Genomic DNA, 18536 nt, shown 5'->3' on the forward strand with positions numbered 1-18536 from the left:
CACACAATGGAAAAAAACAAACAAATGAAAAACTCTTAGCAACTAGGAATAAAAGAAAACTTCCTCAATCAGATGCAGGCCATCTATGAAAAGCCTACAGATAATATTATACTTAATGGGAAAAAATGAAATGCTTTTCTTCTAATCAAGAACAAGACAAGGATGTCAGCTAATCATCATTGGTATTTAACATTGTATTGATGGAGAACTTAGCCAGTGCAATAAGGCAAGAAAAAGAAACGAGGCACAATGATTGGTAAGGAAGAAGTTAAACCATCTTTGTTCACAGAAGGTATAGTTATTTATCTAAAAAATCTTACGTAATGTAAAAAAAAATTACTAGAACCAATAAATAAATTTAGCAATGTCACAGGATGCAAGATCAATGTATAAAAGTCAATTGTATTTTTATCTATTTCAATTAACAATTGAAATTTTAAAAATACCCTTTACAATAGCATTCAAAAACATAAAATATTTTGGAACTATACACTGAAAGCTATAAAATATTTTCAAGAAAAAATAAACAGGACCAAAATAAATGGAAGAATACATGTTATGGATTGGAAAATCAATACTGCTAAGATGTCCATTGTTCCCAGATTGATATATAATTTCAATGTATTCCCAATCAAAATCCCAACAAATTTTTCTGGGTAGATATGGTCAAGTTGATTCTACAATTATATGAAAATACGAGGGGCACAGATTGACCAATATCTTGCAAAAGAACAAACTTGATAACTTACACTATCTGATTTTAAGACTTTTTGTAAAGCTGCAGTGATCTAACAGTATGGTATTGGCATAAAGATAGACATATAGATTAATAGAAAAAAATAGAGAGTGCAGAAAGAGACCTAATTAGTGGTCAACTGATTTTTGACACAGAAACCAAAGTAATTCATTAGGAAAAGAATAGTGTTTTCAACAGATGGTGTTGTATTAACCACATAGCCATATAGAAACAGATGAACCTCATTTTTTTGAGACCTGACCTCCAACCATGCACATAAGTTAACTCATGTGGATTTTATACCTAAACAAAAAAGCTAAAGTTCTAAAACTTCTAGAAGAAAATATAAGCAATAACCTTTGGAACCTTGGGTTACATCCTATTTTTTAGGTAAGACACAAAAAACCAGATCTTTAAAATAAAATATTAATGAATCGAACTTCACCCAAATTAAAAACTTTGGCCTCTCTGAGAAGCATCATTAGGACAATGAGAAGGCCAGACAGGCTGAGAGAAAGCATTCTCGATACATATATATGACAAAGGACTTGCATGGAGAATATGTTAATAACTATTACAACACAATAATTAGAAGATAAACAACCCAATTAAGCATAGTCAAAGATTTTAACCAACACCTCACAAAAGAAGATATAGAAATGGCCAGAAAGCACAGGAAAAGATTCTCAACATCATTAATCATCAGAGAAATGCAACATAAAACCAGAATTTGTTTTACCCTATACACCTATTAGAAGAGATAACATTTAAAAGACAGAATATCATATGTTAGCAAGCCTGTGTAACAACTGTAATGCTTATACAATAGTGATAGAAATGTCAAATGGTACAATCACTTTGGAAAACAGTTTGGCAGTTTCTTCTAAAGTTAAATATCAACTTACTATATGACTCACCAATTCTACCCCCAAGTATTTACCCAAGAGAAATGAAAACATATGTCCCTGAGAAGATTTCTACACAAATGTTCATAAAGCTATACTCATAATAATCAAAAAGTAGAAATAATTGGCAAATGAGTAAAGAAGTATTGGTATATTGATGTAATGGAATACCACTCAGCAATAAAAAGGAAAGAATTACATATAGCATCATAAATGAAGCTCAAAATCTGAGTGAAAGCCAGAAACAAAAGGTGAATATTCTAAGACTACATAAATTTTATATATTTTCTAGAGCATAAGTGTGTTGTGTATACGTGTATGAAAGTCTAGAAAAAATTCTAGTATATAGTAGCAGAAAACAGATCAGCGTTTGTCTCAAGTTGGGGGTGGGGATAAGGTTTGGGAATGAAAATAAGGGAACTTGTTGAACTGATGGTAATATGCTAATGTGCTGTATCTTAATTAGGGTGATTGTAAAGGTGTATAAATTTATCAAAACTCATCAATCATGGATGGACTTTGGGGGCATTATGCTAAGTGAAAAGAAGTCAGAAAGAGAAAGAAATACTGCATGCTGTCACTTACATGTGGAATCTGAAAAATCAAAACTCATAGAAAGAGACATTAGGTTTGTAGTTACCAGAGGCAGGTGGGGTGGGAGACCCGGGTGAAGATGGTCAAAGGGTATCAACTTCTAGTTACAAGATAACTAAGCACTAAGGATGCAATGTACAACATGGTGACAAGAGTTAATACTGCCGTATGGTGTATTTGAAAGTTGCTAAGAGAGTAAATCCTGAAAGTTCTCATTACAAGGAAAAAAATTATTTTTATAACTATATGAGGTGATGGATGTTAACTAAATTTTTTATGATGATCATTTTGCAGTATATGTATATCAAGTCATTAGGCTGTACACCTTCAACTTACACAGTGCTGTATGTCAATTATATCTCAATAAAACTGGGGGAAAAAGCCTCACCAGCCTACACTTAAAATGGGTGCATCTTATTTTATGTAGATTATGATCACGCAAAAATTGATTTTATAAAAAGCGTATGTTCTTATCTTCAACTCGCTGTCTACCTAGCAGCTCACGATTTGCTTCCCATATACTACCTAAGCCTCATGTCACATCAGATTCACGAGGACAAAAGAAATTTACAACAGAGGATAGATGTTTTCTTGTTCTTAGGTTTTATGTTGTTCAAGACACGGAGTAGACCTGCAGAGTGTGGAAATTAAGAGGCTAAACTGGTTCACCCCAGAAAGCTAAGAAACTTACTACTGAAAGAAAAGACCAGATAGATCGTTTAGGAGAGAAAGCAGAGATCTGGATCACCTGAAGTTTGCATGGAGTGAAATATGGAGAAAAGATGGTAATTATCCAACTATTTTACTATTGTGTTATGCAACACATGTGGGGGCCGCTTTGGAAGATTTTGTTAAAGATTTAGCTTACGTTAAAATACCTTTGTTTTCTTGGCGAGTGTGAGCAAACCTGCTTCCCTATAATGCAGTGTCATAGTTGGACCAGCTACAATTCGTCCAACAATTTTATTTGGGTACAAGAGTTTCACCCTTTATGCTCCAGCAACACTAAACTGCTTATATATTTCCAATTCTGCCATGCTATTTCTCATTTCTATGTCTTTCATCTTGCTGTCCCCATTGCCTGAGATATTCCTCTTCTCCTTTATCTCACTCATGTTGTTCCCTTTCCTTTGGCTAACTCTGAATCAATTTTTAAGATTCATATGAGTAGTCGCCTCTTCCAGGAAGCCCTCCTTGATTCTCCCATAATTCCCAGTTGGAGTAATGATCCTCTCTTGTGAATGCAGAATATTCCTAATGTATTACTAATGCACCTCCCACACTGTGCTATAATTATGTTACTCTGCCTGTGTCTCTCACTAAATGTGAGCTCCCTGAGGAAAAGCATAATGTTACTTACCTTTTGATGGCCAGTGTCAAGCACAGTAGCTGACACGTGGCAGGCACTCACTCACTCTTTCCTGAATGACTGAACAAGTGCTTGAATAAGTAACCGAAAGGATGTTGTTTCCAACTGTAATCGCTGTAACCAGCCAAGGCCTGTTTTTTCCACTGTAAAATGTGTGTGCTAGTCCCTATCTTTATTGTATTCATTGTTTTTATTTTATTTTATTTTTATCTTCTGTTACCTCATTTTATTTTATTTTTCTGTTTGTATTTTGACAGAAGACCTTTGTGAATACCAAATGAGATTAAGTCAAAGTGACAAGTCAATAAATTTCAGAGATGATTTGGGGGCTAATGATGGTGACAATGATGACAACGTCATTGCAGTGTTTTGAGAAGTCCAGGGAGTCCAATGAGGATGAAAGGCTTGGCAGGTAACAAGGATCAGAAAGAGCTATGGGGGAGTCTAGTGGGACAAAGCTTGAAGGATCCATAGGTCTTAAGAGAGGAGGCAAGCGAGGCGTGAGTGCGCAGGGCAGGCGATCTGAGTCAGAACACCAGGAGAGAGACATGCGGTGCAGCCAGATGCATCAGCACAGACGCCACCGCCCTGTCTTCTTTTTGGATTTTTGCTGGGAACTGGAGGGCCTGTGCTTTCAGGAGTGTAACTCCAGCTAGGCGTGGCACCTGAGGCTTCTAGGTAGATCACAACTTAGGCACAACCAGAGGTGCTAGGAAAATCAGGAGGTTCTTAAAAGATGACTCAAAGTGTTATGGCCAAACTGCCTTTGGTCCAGTTGTTTTCATGCCCTCTGGGACAGGAAATGCTGCTGAAAAGACATCTGGAGTGGTAAGGGAAGCTTGGAGCTGAGTTAGGAGTAAGACAATAAGACGAGGGTGCTGGGCAAGGGGGAGAAGGAATGGGTTAGGGGACAGGAAGATCAAGCTCCAAATATCTTGCCATGTGATGTCCCAGAGCTCCCTGCAGCCCCACGACACGCTGAAAAAAGGCTCATTTCTTCATTAGCAGTGCTGACAGCATCCTTACTGCCCATAAGGGACACAAACCCTTTTGCTGCAATTCCCCAGATGTAATTACTGCGTCCAGTTCCAATTGTGCAGGGACAAATAAGCATAGGCTCAGCAGAGAAGGAGGAGGCCCTCGAGAGGCCGAGAGGAAGGCATTTATGACTGCAGTGGTGCGCACAGCGGAGGCGAGCGAGCGAGGCTTGCGGGGAAAGGAAGAGAATCAGGGAAGCAGAGGATGGTGGTTCAGATTATATCAGTTACTTTACTCAACCTTTCTCTTACGAAGCAAAATCATCCAGCGTGTCATTAAAAACAAACCATTTCCAGCCCTGCAGGGGGGTTACTCTCACCAAGAAGTGATTCTGGAGTGGGGAAACTGTTGACAGCATGAGAAAAAATAAGGAGAATGGGAAAAAAAAGGAAAAACAGAGAGAAAAGCCAGAAAGGGCCTCGTTTGACTGCTGAGGCTTTGCAGGCTGCCAGGAGAGAAACAGAGTGGGGTCCCCTGGGCGATGCTTCATTGTCCAGGGAGAGATCAAATTCCCTCACCTCAGCACGCAACTCCAGGTCTTGTTTGTGTGAGTCAATCGCAGCCTCCAGCTGTGAAGCCCGGATACAAAGTGACAATCAACTATTTTTACTTAATGAGATCAGTTCCTCTTGATCCTATTTAGTCCAGTGGAGGCTCCCTCTCAGAGGCTGGAACATTTGTCAGATGGGAGGGCCCCACTCCAATTAAAATCCTCCAGGCAACTGTCTCCTTCTTTCTCCTTTCCCTCCCTCCTCTGAATCTCATGTGAGTAGAGACACCTAACTAAGCATGGTCACTACCTTTAAAGTGGGGAGGAAAGAATATCCCCCCACTTCCACCATTTCTAGAGTCGAACCTCAACCTCAGTCATGTTGGAGCTGAGGCCCAGCACAGTCAGAAGCCTCTGATGGCAGGTGCTCTGAGGAAGAAGACGGGAAGAAAAGAGCCTGCAGAGATGGAAGGTGAAATTGTGGTGTCACACAGACAAATTCATGAGTGTAAGATGCTAAAAGCATGCTTGCAATTTGTTGAAACCAAACTGTATGTGTTGAGGCAAGTCACCCCAACTCTTGGCATCAATGAGTTTTCCAGCACAAGTCATGGGTTTTCCACAGGGACGTGGTTGGTCAGGAACTGAAGAATGCCTTCCAGATTATGATCACCATCATCTGGAGACCTAGGCTGCTGGGAGCCTCACTATTGGGTTAAAAAAAGTGATGTAAATAAAACTTCAGCAGTGAGACTGTCACTGACTAACTGCCCCAAGAACTCAAGGGAGGTTTGGAAGCATTTAACTGTTTCCCTAAATTGTTTTTTTTTCTTTTTTGTTATGTTAAGAGATGCAATCACCAACCACCCTGAACCAATTCAAACCCCACCACGTGAGCTACACCTGTGCAGATGGGCCAAAAGGTGCCCAAGCGATGACCTTTGCCTCATTTTTAATGCTAAGATCTCAAGTCTGGGAAGAGCTTAGGCCTTATTACCGTAACCTGCGATGTATCCAGAAGCACATTCTCCAACTGAGCATGCGATAGTGAATACCCACCTCTCCCTTTTTAATATTCATTCTTCACCAAAAATAGAAGGCCCCTGCTGTCCCACGCTTGGGGAGAACCACGACTTTGGAAATGATTCCATGGGGTCTCCGATTTGCTGCAAATAAACCCTACTTTGTGTGACAACTCTTTCTGGTGGAGAGTCTGATTTTAACTCACCAGGAAGTGAATGAACCCACTTTGGTTCAGTAACAAGACTACCTGGTACTTAGTACAGCATACAATTTTTAGAGCAGGATGAACTAGGAGAGACGGTGAGGAAGAGGAAAGGAAGGCACTGTAGAAATAAGACTGTAAGCTCCTGCAACATCCAAAGCAGATCAAACTTAAGTGCCTTCTCAAACAGCCTTCACTCTGTATGTCAAAATTCCCTTTACCATCCAGATAGTGCTTCCTAGATCTGGGGATTGGTCTAGGCAGATTCTACTGTCTTCTTTCTTTTCCTCCAACTTTCTATAGGATCAGTATAGGATTGATAGATAAGCATGCATTCCTTCAATAGGTATTTTCTGATCACCTTTGCAATGGAAGACGTTGTGCTGGGTGCTAGAGAACATCATAAATCGTAAGCCCAGTATCTGCTCTCAAATGGCCTAAGTATAAGGTGGGGCGAGGGCTCACCTCTGGCTGGAGTGGCGCACACGATCTCAAGAAAAGTTAGTGAATTAGGGAGTCAATTAATTAAGGCAAACCACATGTTTGCTCCCAGAGTAGTGAGTGCTCAACAACAACAGAGGCTGTTCTATGTCACTCAGTATGATAAGGAGCCTTATCATACCCTACGACGCCTGAATGAATGCTGTGCGCTTGGATGTACTGAGGTGGTGATGACCTCCTGGTGTTGATTGCTGTATAACTCAGAGCCAGAGAGTGTGTGTCTGTCTCAGCCTGATTCCAGCTGATTTAGATGTGCAATCCCCTCAGCAACCTATTCAGAGCTTCTTAGTCAAGTCCCAGGGTCTTCTCCAACCCGTGGTGGACAGTGGCCTTGAAGAGTTCATCAGGGCCCCAGGCAGTCCCCTCCCTGTCTCTTTTGTATATGAAAGCGGCTTTCTTAGAGGTGGTGCAGCCCCAACCACACTGTGGGGCAATGTGCTGTTTGCGTGTCTCTCCCCCAGCCCCGTCAAGGCTTAGAGCAGGGACTGTGCTCGGTTTACCTTGGTTACGTGCTGCCTTAGACAGCACATGGTGAATTTAATCAGATCTACTTTGACTCTAAGTGATAGAAACCCAATTTAAAATAGCTTGAGCAATAAAAGGTGATTTATAGGCACTTTGCCCTAGAAATGTAGAGGTTTTTAGAAAGAGATGTAAATGGCTGTGAAAAAGGAATACCAAGGACCGCAGGTGCACAAGGCTGGCCCTGAAGCTCCTTTAATTCTGCCATCAAGGGTGCGTGTCCAGGAGGTGGGGAAGAGACCAAATTCTCTGAGGTTCCTTCAACATCTGGCCAGATGAAGGAGCTTGGTGTCTAATTTAAAGTCCATTATCTCCAGAGGTGGCTGCAGGATGTTAGTGTGGAACCAGACTGCTTATTATTTTCTATTGAAGCCTATGATTTTTGTTCAGCAGCAAGAGTCACTGTGGACCCACTGCTGAGGCCAATTAGATCTACAGTACTTGTAAAGCTGGTCTCAATTTTTTCAGTGTCCGACTGATTTCAATAGCATAATTTGATACAGCAATTGCATAGAGAAGGCTTTACAACAGACGGCAGGCAGCACTGGATGCTTTTCCAATTCTAATTTTACTTTTGAGTTAGTTGGGCTTTTCACTTGCTATGATACATGTTAATATCCATTCCTATATTATGATCTAAAAAGTATTTGGAATAGATACTATCAAATTCCATTCTGCTTTCCTCCATAATGAGAGCGTATTATTTCTAACTCTTTTCTGGCTTAGAGATGGGAAAATTGAGACAGAGGTCTAGTGATTTGCCAGATTTACATAGAGAATGAGTAGATCAGAAATGAGATGTTCTAGTTAAGTCCAGACATATGAACATCTCATTTCCAAGCTCTCTTACTTGCAACTTTCTGTGTATTTTCTAGTGTTCTTAGAATAAAGACCAAACTCTTTAAAGGGCTCTGTGCAATCTGGCCCCTGACTACTCCATCTCTGCCCATTGTCTCTCCTGCTTTCTACACATTCAAGACAGTTCTTTGTTTCCTGAATGGCCACACTTCCTCTTAACTCAGGACATTTGCACATGCTGTTCCCCCTCACCTGGAAGGTTTCCACATAGCCCAGCCCAATACATGCAGATATCCCAATCCCCCTTAACTTCTATTCATCTTCATATGTCAGCTTAAGCATCACTACCTCGGGAAAGACTTACCTTACACTAGCTCACACTTCCCTGTTGCCCATCTCATAGCAGTTACCACACTCTGAAACTACATATTCTTAATCATCTAATGAATGACTATCCCCCTGACTAGACCATAAGGTCCACAAGGGCAGGAATCATGTCTGTTTTTACACACCCTTGTTGCTATAGGGGCAAGCAAATATTCTTAATGCATCACATGAATGAATGAATGCAGAAGAGATAAAAATGCAGACAGATGGCCTTACAACAGACATCAAGCAGCATTTCCAATTCCAATTTTACATTTGAGTTAGTTGGGCTTTTCACTTGGTATGATATGTGTTAGTATCCGTTTTTATGTTTATAATTTAAAAAGCCCAGTGAAGACGCAAAGCATTACTTCAGTGCAAGTCTAATTTCCAGCTGCCCCATGTCTGACACACAGTTTCTCAGCTCAGTGTGAAGAGTCTGAGTAGCATAAGTACAGGCACATATCAAGAACTGCACCTCAAGACAGCGTGACTGTTTGCTTTAAGGTGACCTGGGTCACCTGGGCCCTTAGGAGGAGAACCTAGGAAGTTACTACCTATTTCTTAGTGAGGACACCCCCTGGGAGGAAGAGAGAGGGACACTATCAAGGCATTGCGATGCATACTTTCTAGTGTTCCAGGTTAGATTCCCTGTCTTTAGATGGAGGGTCAGGGCCATCAGCTACATCAGTGACACAATGATGCTGGCTGCCTGCATGTCTGCCAGGATGGCTCGCTCTGCCCTTCCCCTGCTCACACAAAAGAACTTCAGCCTCCCAAGGAAGAGATTCTCAGGAATTTATGACTCAATCAACTCACCCAAAAGGAGCATAAATGGGATTAGTTTTAATATTGTTAAGTTGCAAAAATACAGGCATATGTGCATGCCAAAGCGAAAATGTACGCAAGCAAAGGGGAAAACATATGGGTGCCCATATGGCGAAAAGCGCATTGCTAGACCGTCACACACTTCTCATTTACAACAAGAACCAAAGTTAGTGAACATAAATTTGCTTTGCAAAAATGTGAGAGGAACAGCTTGTTTGCCCATAACTGTTCCACTGTGCAAGATATGTATAACCTTGATTTCTCATCTCAGACACCTCTTTCTCACACTCTGGGGATTAATTAGACTCTAACCACAACTTCAGATTAGAAACAAGGATCCTAGCTGCCTTGGAGAGAGACAAAGAAGCAGTAGCACGACTGGATGATGCGGCAGGTCAACCGACGGGCAATGCCTATTAGTGGCTGGGATCCTGGATGGCTCAGAAGAGAAATGAGTTGGTAGGTCTCAGCAGGCTTATTTTAATTGAAGCAGAGAAACAACGGGGACCTACAGTAGACAATGGCATGAATGTGGTCTTCATCTCGAGGTTGCACTTTTCATAGAACAATGCTGGGTGGTAGCTGGAATGTGCTTAGACACAGGAAGGTAAGTGTGAAGTTAGGGAAATGTAAAAGCCTGGGTGATGCTCAAAGCGAGTGAGCACCCTTGGGTGCCCCAGATAACAAGCAGAACTTGATAAAATATATTATTTTATATTGTACCTGTGCCAGCCTCAAGTCACGGGAGCCATCTTTGTACAGGATAAAGAGCTCTAGACTTGAAACACAGAACGTAGGATCCTTTCATAGATCACCACTTTAGTTAGCTGTGGGTCATTGGCCATTAACCTTTCTAAGTCTGTTTCCTCACTTGTGAAAATAGGCAGAATATTCCTTCTCTGACCCATTTGAGAGAGTTGCTACAAATTCACTTGAAATAATGCACGTGAAAATGCTTTATAAACGAACTCCTATATAGGCATGTTATTAGTGGAAATTACAGGTTCATTTTGCTTATCATTCTTATTGTTTTGACTTTTTATTTTGAAATAATTATTGACTCATAAGAAGCTGCAAAACTAGTAGAGAGAGATCCCATGTGCTCATCACCAACGCCTCTAGGGGAGGCATCTTGTATAACTAAAGAACATTATCAAAACCAGGTTACTGACATGGGCGCAGTGCAATTAACTGTAGCACGGAACTTACTTAGATTTCACCAGCTTTTGCATGCACTCAGTTTTTACGCCTTTGTGTATAATTCTGTGACATTTCATCATTCAAATAGATTTATATAACTACCAAAACAATCAAGATACAGAACCGTCCCGCCACTGCAAAGCAACTCCCTCATGCTGCTCCTCTTCCTCCTCTGCCTCAGTCTCTGGCAACCACTGATCTGTTGTGTATCTTTTTCTTCTTTTTTTGGTAAGGAAGATTGGCCCTGAGCTAACATGTCTTGCCACTCTTCCTGTTTTTTCTTGAGGAATGTCATTGCTGAGCTAACGTCTGTGCCAATCTTCCTCTGTTTTGTTTGTGGAATGCTGCCACAGCATGGCTTGATGAGCAGTGTGTAGGTCTGCGCCTGGGATCTGAACTTGCAAACCCTGGGCTGCCAAAGCAGAGAATGTAAACTTAGCCACTATGCCACCAGGCTGGCCCCTGTTGTGTATCTTTTAATTTTGCCATTTTGAGAATGTTATAAAAGTGGAATCACCCAGTATGCAACCTTTTGAGATTGACTCTTTTCATTTGGTACAACGCCCTAAGGTCCATCCAAGTTTTTGAGTGAATTGTGAGTTCATTCTTTTTTATTGCTAAATAACACGTCACATGTGGATTTACCATAGTTTGTTTAACCATTCACACATTGAAGGACATTTGGGTCATTTCTAAGTTTAGCTATTACAAATAAAACTGCTTTGTCATTCCAAATTTTTAGGTGGAGCAAAGTGATGCTGAATCACCAATGAATGAGCCAAGACTATCAACGAATAAGAGACAAAGACAGAGGAAGGAATAGGCACAATAATAAATAATAATAAAGGCATAATAATAAATATTAGCACTTTTCTCTCAGGACCGTGGGGGCATTAATTTAGTCAAAACAGGTAAAGTGTATAACAGGGCTTGACACACAGTAAGCACTCGTCATAATGCGATCATAACCAGTTTCCAGGCTAATTATAAGCTACAAAGATTCTGAGCAGTAATTTAAATAAAAACATGGCACAACAGCAAATTAGAAAGAACTGTTGGGCGCCTTATATGTGTCCAGCACAATTACATGCCTTTCATTCATTTCTCTTTTGATCCTTAAAATAATCTGATGAAGTTGACATAAATAGTTGCATTTTGCAGTGTAGGAGAGTGAAGAGCAGAGAGATGACGTGACTCTTGCAAAGTCACTCAGATCGCTAACTGCTCAGACCAGATTTCAATCTTAGGTCTATGAGAATCTGAAGTCCATGTTCTGTCTGAGAGTGAACACTTCCAGCCAAACGAAAGTCACACCTACACATGAGTGCAGGCTAGTGCTTCTTTTATTTGGAATGTTAAGGACTTGGTAATTTCTTTTAAGTCTTGCTTCTCAGGAATTTCCAGCATGAAAAATAAGAGCTGTAGTGAAAACAGTCTTGGATCAGTAGACTTCATGACCTCCACATCTAGCAGAGTGAATAGAAGATGGAAAGAACTGCTCACCCAGGAGAGAACCAGGGACAATGACCTTGCGAGTATTAGCTCTCTTGGCTTACATGGAATTCACTCATCTGGGCAAGCTCATATATCTAGAACAAAGCCAAACATTCTTTTCCCCCAAACAGCTGCCATCAGCACCATTTATCACATTCATGGAAGCACATGCCCTTTCCTGAGAGAAATTTCCCTCCTACCTCTACGTTCTTATTCAGGAGTAATCAACTTGGCTACATGAATTCTAGCTCACAACAAATTAGAAGCAAATAATCAGAAGAAATGTGGCTGCTAAGAGGCAGGTATGCTGACAGTTAATAGTCTGATTGGAGAGAAGGAAGGAAAAGTAGAGGAACTATAAAAAACAGACATAACAATAAAATTAGGGCTATATTCCTCGTTATCCCAGTCCCCAAATGCTGAGATAGAAACAATTAATATGTATGATGTTGATAGTACATTACAAAGATGAGGCTAAATGGCATTCACTACACTCAAGGAAACAGAGGAAAACGTAATACATTTTTAAAAGCTTTCATTAAAAATGACTCAAGTCAATGCATAAAGGAGTCAGCTTCAGTTACCTGGAAAATTCACTTCTGTGAAATAACTCATTCACTTGCTCCCTGAGGTATTACTGTATATGAGTAGATTGTAGGAGCGACTCACTCACAGGTGAATAGCTGTCATCTTAAAATTTCCATGGAGAGGAAACAAAGAAGAAGGCTTTATTATTTTCCCCAAACATCTGGCCTTTCCAAATGTGTCACTAGAAATGGGGCCAGGTGTATAAAGCATTATAGCACATTACTATGGCTTCGTAAGAGGGAAAGACAATCCTCCTTAGAACACAAGAGCCCATGCTGTCTCCTCTCTTCCACTCTTTTCAGTGGAAAATTCTTTGAGGCAGTGTCTTGCGATTCCATCATTATCCCAGTTCCTAAGCTGTAGGTTACTCAGTACAGATTTCTATGTGTCTGAAGGATGTTAAACAAGTCCCATATCCTCTAGCAAGTCCATATGAATATATATATATTTTTTTAAAAAACCCATTATCTGCCACTGAAAATAAATTAAATATAACTTTTTAAATCTAAAGCTAAAGAATAAACACATGGTCAAATGCTCAGTGGTTTGCACGTCAATCGCAGAACCCTCGAATGTAGGTTTCCACAGCACTTTTCTTGGAGATGTTCACAGTACTTAATAATCATGATCCTGTAAAAATCTCCCGCTTTCCTCAGAAATGAGGCAGATGTCCTCTGGGAATGCCTAGTTTCTGGGAACTCTGGCACATTTGTCAACGCTGCAAAGGAAATTGCAGAAGTCTGGAGGTCTGCAGCTGCAGATCTCTCATCTGGAGACCAGGAACGCTGGGGGTTCTGTAGATCCACGTCTGGAATCTCGGTGATGTTTTTCAAAACTTTCACCCTACTTTCATAAGAAGGACTTGTTTGGGGTTTGTTTATTTTTAAGTGAAAATGAGCCGCAAAACCAAAGTGACTTCAAAGGGTCTCCCAGAAAAGTGGCAACGATGGGAATATTTACGCCGTGGAAACTGGCAAATGTTACCAGGACGCTCCTGTCTTCCCTCCCCTCAGCCCCACTCGGGTTAGCCCTTCACCAGGGCCCCGTGACCTAAAGGCCTTCCCTTTTCCAATGTCTACCATTTCAGGTATATCATACTCCTGCATTTTGAGCGGTAGTTTTTTCCCTTCATTACATCTACTTCCTTTTTTGTATTTCACAGATTCCTCATAGTTTCTGGAACATAAAAGCTTACTATTATTATGTGTGATAATAGATTCATTGACTCATTAGTCTTTACCTCTTTTCCACAATTTCTAGAGATTTGCGGCATGCGCTTGGTCTGTCGTTTTAAACCACAAGCATTACCACTATAATCTTTAATAATCTCCTCATTAAAACATTATTTTTCTAAAGGAAAGCTTATTTAATCATTTCTGTTGTATAGATCCCCAAATTTAAAGAACAGATTTTGAACATTGTGTTAGCATTTTTGGAACACAGCTGTCCAGTGAGCTAAATTCTCCAATGTAATCCTATTGGAATTTCAAAGGAAACGTCATTGAAACTTTTTTTTCTTATTCTTGCACGCTGAAGTAACCAGTAAATTGCTCTAAAAATGCTGTTTTGGTGCTTAGGTTTTATTGGCTGCTCTTCCAAATCTTCAGAACACTTTCCAGAGCCTCCTTAACTCCAACCGAGAAGGAATAGCCTTCTAAAAACAAGCATTGGTAGTCACCCTGCCACTGCAAATTTCAAACTTGCCAATGCTCTAGGTGCCACTGTTTTCCAAACTTGAGAAACAATGCTTTGCCTTTAAATGTTTAAATGTCATTGAGAGAGGGGAAAGAGACAATAGGGGAAATGAAAGACAGCGGTGTGAAGGCCAGAGCTGTGAAACAACAAAAGCCAGCCTGAAAGTAGAACACAGCCTGGGAGGTTTATGGAGGAGGGATAATTTACATTTAGGATTGTCTGGGCTTTTGTGAGGCTGAATTGCCAACTATGATGTTATATAAAAGATTGGCAATATGGATGAATATCCCTTATTTTAAGAGGAAAATCTTAGCAATGTACCATTATAAAGAATTGCTTCAGAACACTTCCACAAAGTCAAAATGCCTTTCAAAAGATTTCTAGGCTTAGGGAATTTGTATTTAGGATCAAATGAAAGCATTCTGGGATTTCAAGCCTTTATAAAGCCATCTAACTTTACCAAATACATAGAAATTGGTCTGGTGGTTAGACTTTTTTTTTGTATATAATGTAAATCCAAAATTCTCCCTGACTTTAAGCAAAATTCCCATGGGGCTTCTGTCTTTGGGAGCACAAGCTATTGCTGTGTTTATATTAAAGTCGAGCTTTGTGATGTCCCTTATGTGCATTATTTTAATATTCTCGTTAATATTACTTTATAATATTGACATTTTGGATTTCAATATCTGAGGTCTTTATACAAAGAAAGTTCAGCAGATTTATTAGCATTATCTTTCCTTATAAGAAGGCAGGGGCTGAAATATGTATTCTCAATTTACGTGGAGGAAATGAGATAGTGAGAGCTTAAATAATGCTCCTAGTAACAAATCCAGTCTCTCATTTAGTAAGTGCGGCTCACATAATTAATTTCAAATTAGTGGGAAAATCCCAGGTCATTATTTCCTACATCTCTGTATGTATATTTTCAAATTTTATTGAGATTTAATTTACATACAGTGAGTTCACCTGTTTTTAGTGCACAGTTTGGTTATTTTGACTAACTTACACAGCAGTGTAACCGCCACCCCATTCAAGACATACTGCATCTCCATCACCTCCACAAATTCTCTTGTGGCCCTTTGCAGTCAAGTCTCCAAAAATCCCTACCCTCGGTAACCACTGACTTGATTTCAGTCACTGTAGATTAGTTTTGTCTGTTCTAGAATTTCATATAAACGAAATTGTGGGGGATCAGAATTTGTCACCCCAAAATGTGTCTCCTTGGCTTGATTATTTTCAAGAACAAAAGACTCAAAAAGAAATGTTGACCTTTTCCCTAACTGCCAAAAAGAATTTAAAATACAAGGCTGTCCCAGGAAGGAGCGATGGCCATACACTGGGAGGGACCTGGCTAGGCTCTTTTTTTATCAAAGTTTTCTCTCTGGTCGTATTATCTACAGATGGCCCAGCAACCATTTGTTTACCAAACATTTTATTTTCCATTTCCAAGTGAATTGCCTTCCTCCCCTCTGAAGTCTCCACCTACTACTCCCAACCTTCCCTTTGTCTTTAGCTGAAGATGGAATTTAAGGTGGTGGCTTCAGACATCCTGGCGCCTTCCTCAGCTTTGCTGGGTTTCTCCCATGTATACATGTTAACAAACGTTGCTGATTTTTTCCTCTTATTCTGTCTCATGTCAACTTAAATCTTAGACCAGCCAGCAGGACCTAGAGGGGAGAGGAATATTCTTCCTCCCCTTTAAAGTCATACAGTAGGTATTTTTTTGTGTCTTGTTTCTTTTGTGTCTTGTTTCTTTTGCTCAGTGTAATGTTTGTGAGATTCATCCATTTTGCTAATGTGGGTCAATGGTTTGTTCCTTTTAATTGCAGAGAACTCGTCTGTTTTAATATATCACAATTTATCTATTTACCTTTTGATGGTTATTTGGGTTGTTTTAGTTTAAGGCTATTATAAATGAAGCCACTAGGAACAGTTGTGTACTATGCATATTTGTGGACATGCTTTCATTTATATTTGGTAAATATTGAGGAGTGGAATTGCTGGGTCATACGCTAGGTGTGTGTTTAACTTTAAGTGCTAAACTGTTTTGAATAATGCTTTTATACTAATTCACAGTGCCAGACTTAATGTATAAGGGTGTCAGTTGCTCCACATCCTCACCAACACCTGATATTGTCAGTCTTTTGAATTTTTGTCATTCTAGTAGTTGTGTAGTGGTATTTCATTACAGTTTAATTTTCATTTCTGTGATAAAGATATTGAGCATATTTTCATGACTTTATTTTTTATTCATATATCTTCTTTTGTGAATTGTGAACAAACTTTTTGTTCATTTCAAGGTAAGGTGGGTTATCAGAATTATGTTGTAAGAATTCTTCATATAGCCCCGATATAAATTCTTTATCAGACATAATTATGGCAAATATTTTCTTCCAGTCTGTGGCTTTTTAAAATTTATTCTTGATGGTGATTTTAATTTTGATGAAGCCTGTTATGGGTTGAATGACATCCCGTCCAAAGAAGAAACCTGGAAGTGCTAACTTCCAGTGCCTCAGAATGTGACCTTATTTGCACACAGGCTCTTTAAGAAGGTAATCAAGTTAAGATGAGGTCATTAGTGTGGGCCCTAATCCAATATGTTCGGTATCCTTACAAAAATGGAGAATTTGACACAGTGAGATGCACACAGGGAGAAGCCCAAGTGAAGATGAGGCAGAGATTAGGGTGATGCCTGTACAAGCCAAGAAACACCAAGGCTGGCCAGCAAACACCCTGAATCTGGGGAGAGGCTGGAACAGATTTGCCCTCACAGCCCAGAAGGAACCGACCCTGCCTATGTCTTCACTGTGAACATCTGGCCTCCAGAACTGTGAGAAAATACATTTCGGTTGTTTAAGCCGTGCAGTTTGTGGTACTTTGCTTCGGCAGCCATAGAAAAATAATGCAAAGCCAAATTTATAGAGTTTTTTCTGTTATGGTTAGAGCTTTTCGTGTCATAGCAAATTTTTTTTCTATCTCAAGTTTACTAAGATTTATTTCTGTGTTTTCTTCTGGATCTATATTATTTCTACATCACACACAGGCAAGCTTTGTCCTATCCACTGACTTTCATGTTTGGATTTTCTAATGCCTGAGGGAGTACTTGTTTCCTTGTATAATTTCTAGAATTAATCATAGTTTCTAGTGACAGTGTAAATACATCAAGTGGCCCTGCCCATCTCTTCAAGTTCAACTTGGAGTAAGTTTTAGTTCCAAGGGAATACGGCAATTATCTTTTTGGTTCCCTTCTCATTAAGGTGGAGATGATCATAACTAATATTTTAATACCGATGATGTAGTGCCCAGCGCAGGCATGTCCAGGTGCACCTAACCATTTCCATCATCCTTCCTTTACTCAGGAAGGACTATGTATGTACAGGTCAAACTGATGTGGCTCTGGGTAAATGCCCTGAAAGTATTGGCCAAGGAGCTGCTTTTTCTCTTGGATGCACAATAACACTCAAGTTTTCAAAGCACATTCTAGTGTTCTAGCACTCTACTTCGAGAAAGGACAAACCACCACTGACCCACGCATCTCCACCTTGAGAAATTAGGATCTTTGTTGTAAGTTATTCTTATGGCACCTCTGTTCTTCATAGTTGGGAAAACAAATGTTTTTTAAAATCGTAAAAAGGACTGAGAAAATAGTTCCGTAAATTTCTCTGTAAATTCTCCTTTTGGAATGGAATCCTCAGTGACTGATATATGTGGCCTTTGCTTTTCCATCACTGTGTTACAATACAGCATTGTTCTCTGATTCCTGAAGTTCTGTTGTGAATTAGAACCAAGCCTTCAATATGCTATCTCTGAAAACTTCCTGCAGGTCAATGTCTTACCCTTGACAGACAGGTGTCTCCATGTCACTGTTGGCTCTGGTCTGCCGATAGCAAGACACAGCAGGGTCACGCTGCTTCCCTCATTCACCGTGATATCTGAGGAGATGTTCATGATCTGGGGAGGAACTATAAAGAAAGAAAGGAGGGAAGAAACACGTGAGAATGATCCTTTGCACTCAAAAGGAGGTGTTGGCCTATGAATATTTGTACAGCATTCCTTTATGATGAACATTATTCTCAATGATAATTTTCAAACTGCTTGATTTGCCAAAGATGTGGCCAATAACACAACATTTACAGAGCACTCCTGATAGAAGGAGCTCTGCAGTGTGTCTTTTTGTAGCAGGAGGC

The 18536-nt window shown here is 40.0% G+C and overlaps 1 protein-coding gene across 1 annotated transcript in view; it reads right to left on the reverse strand.

Moving 5' to 3' along the window:
* Window positions 1-18536, reverse strand: part of OPCML (opioid binding protein/cell adhesion molecule like) — a 453264-nt gene that overhangs the window by 82581 nt on the left and 352147 nt on the right. The window contains exon 3 of the mRNA XM_046637504.1: window positions 18186-18311. Coding sequence (XP_046493460.1) covers window positions 18186-18311 — 126 coding nt within the window. The remainder of the gene's footprint in view (window positions 1-18185; window positions 18312-18536) is intronic.

Source organism: Equus quagga, chromosome 14 (genome assembly GCF_021613505.1).
Source record: "Equus quagga isolate Etosha38 chromosome 14, UCLA_HA_Equagga_1.0, whole genome shotgun sequence".
NCBI lineage: Eukaryota > Metazoa > Chordata > Mammalia > Perissodactyla > Equidae > Equus > Equus quagga.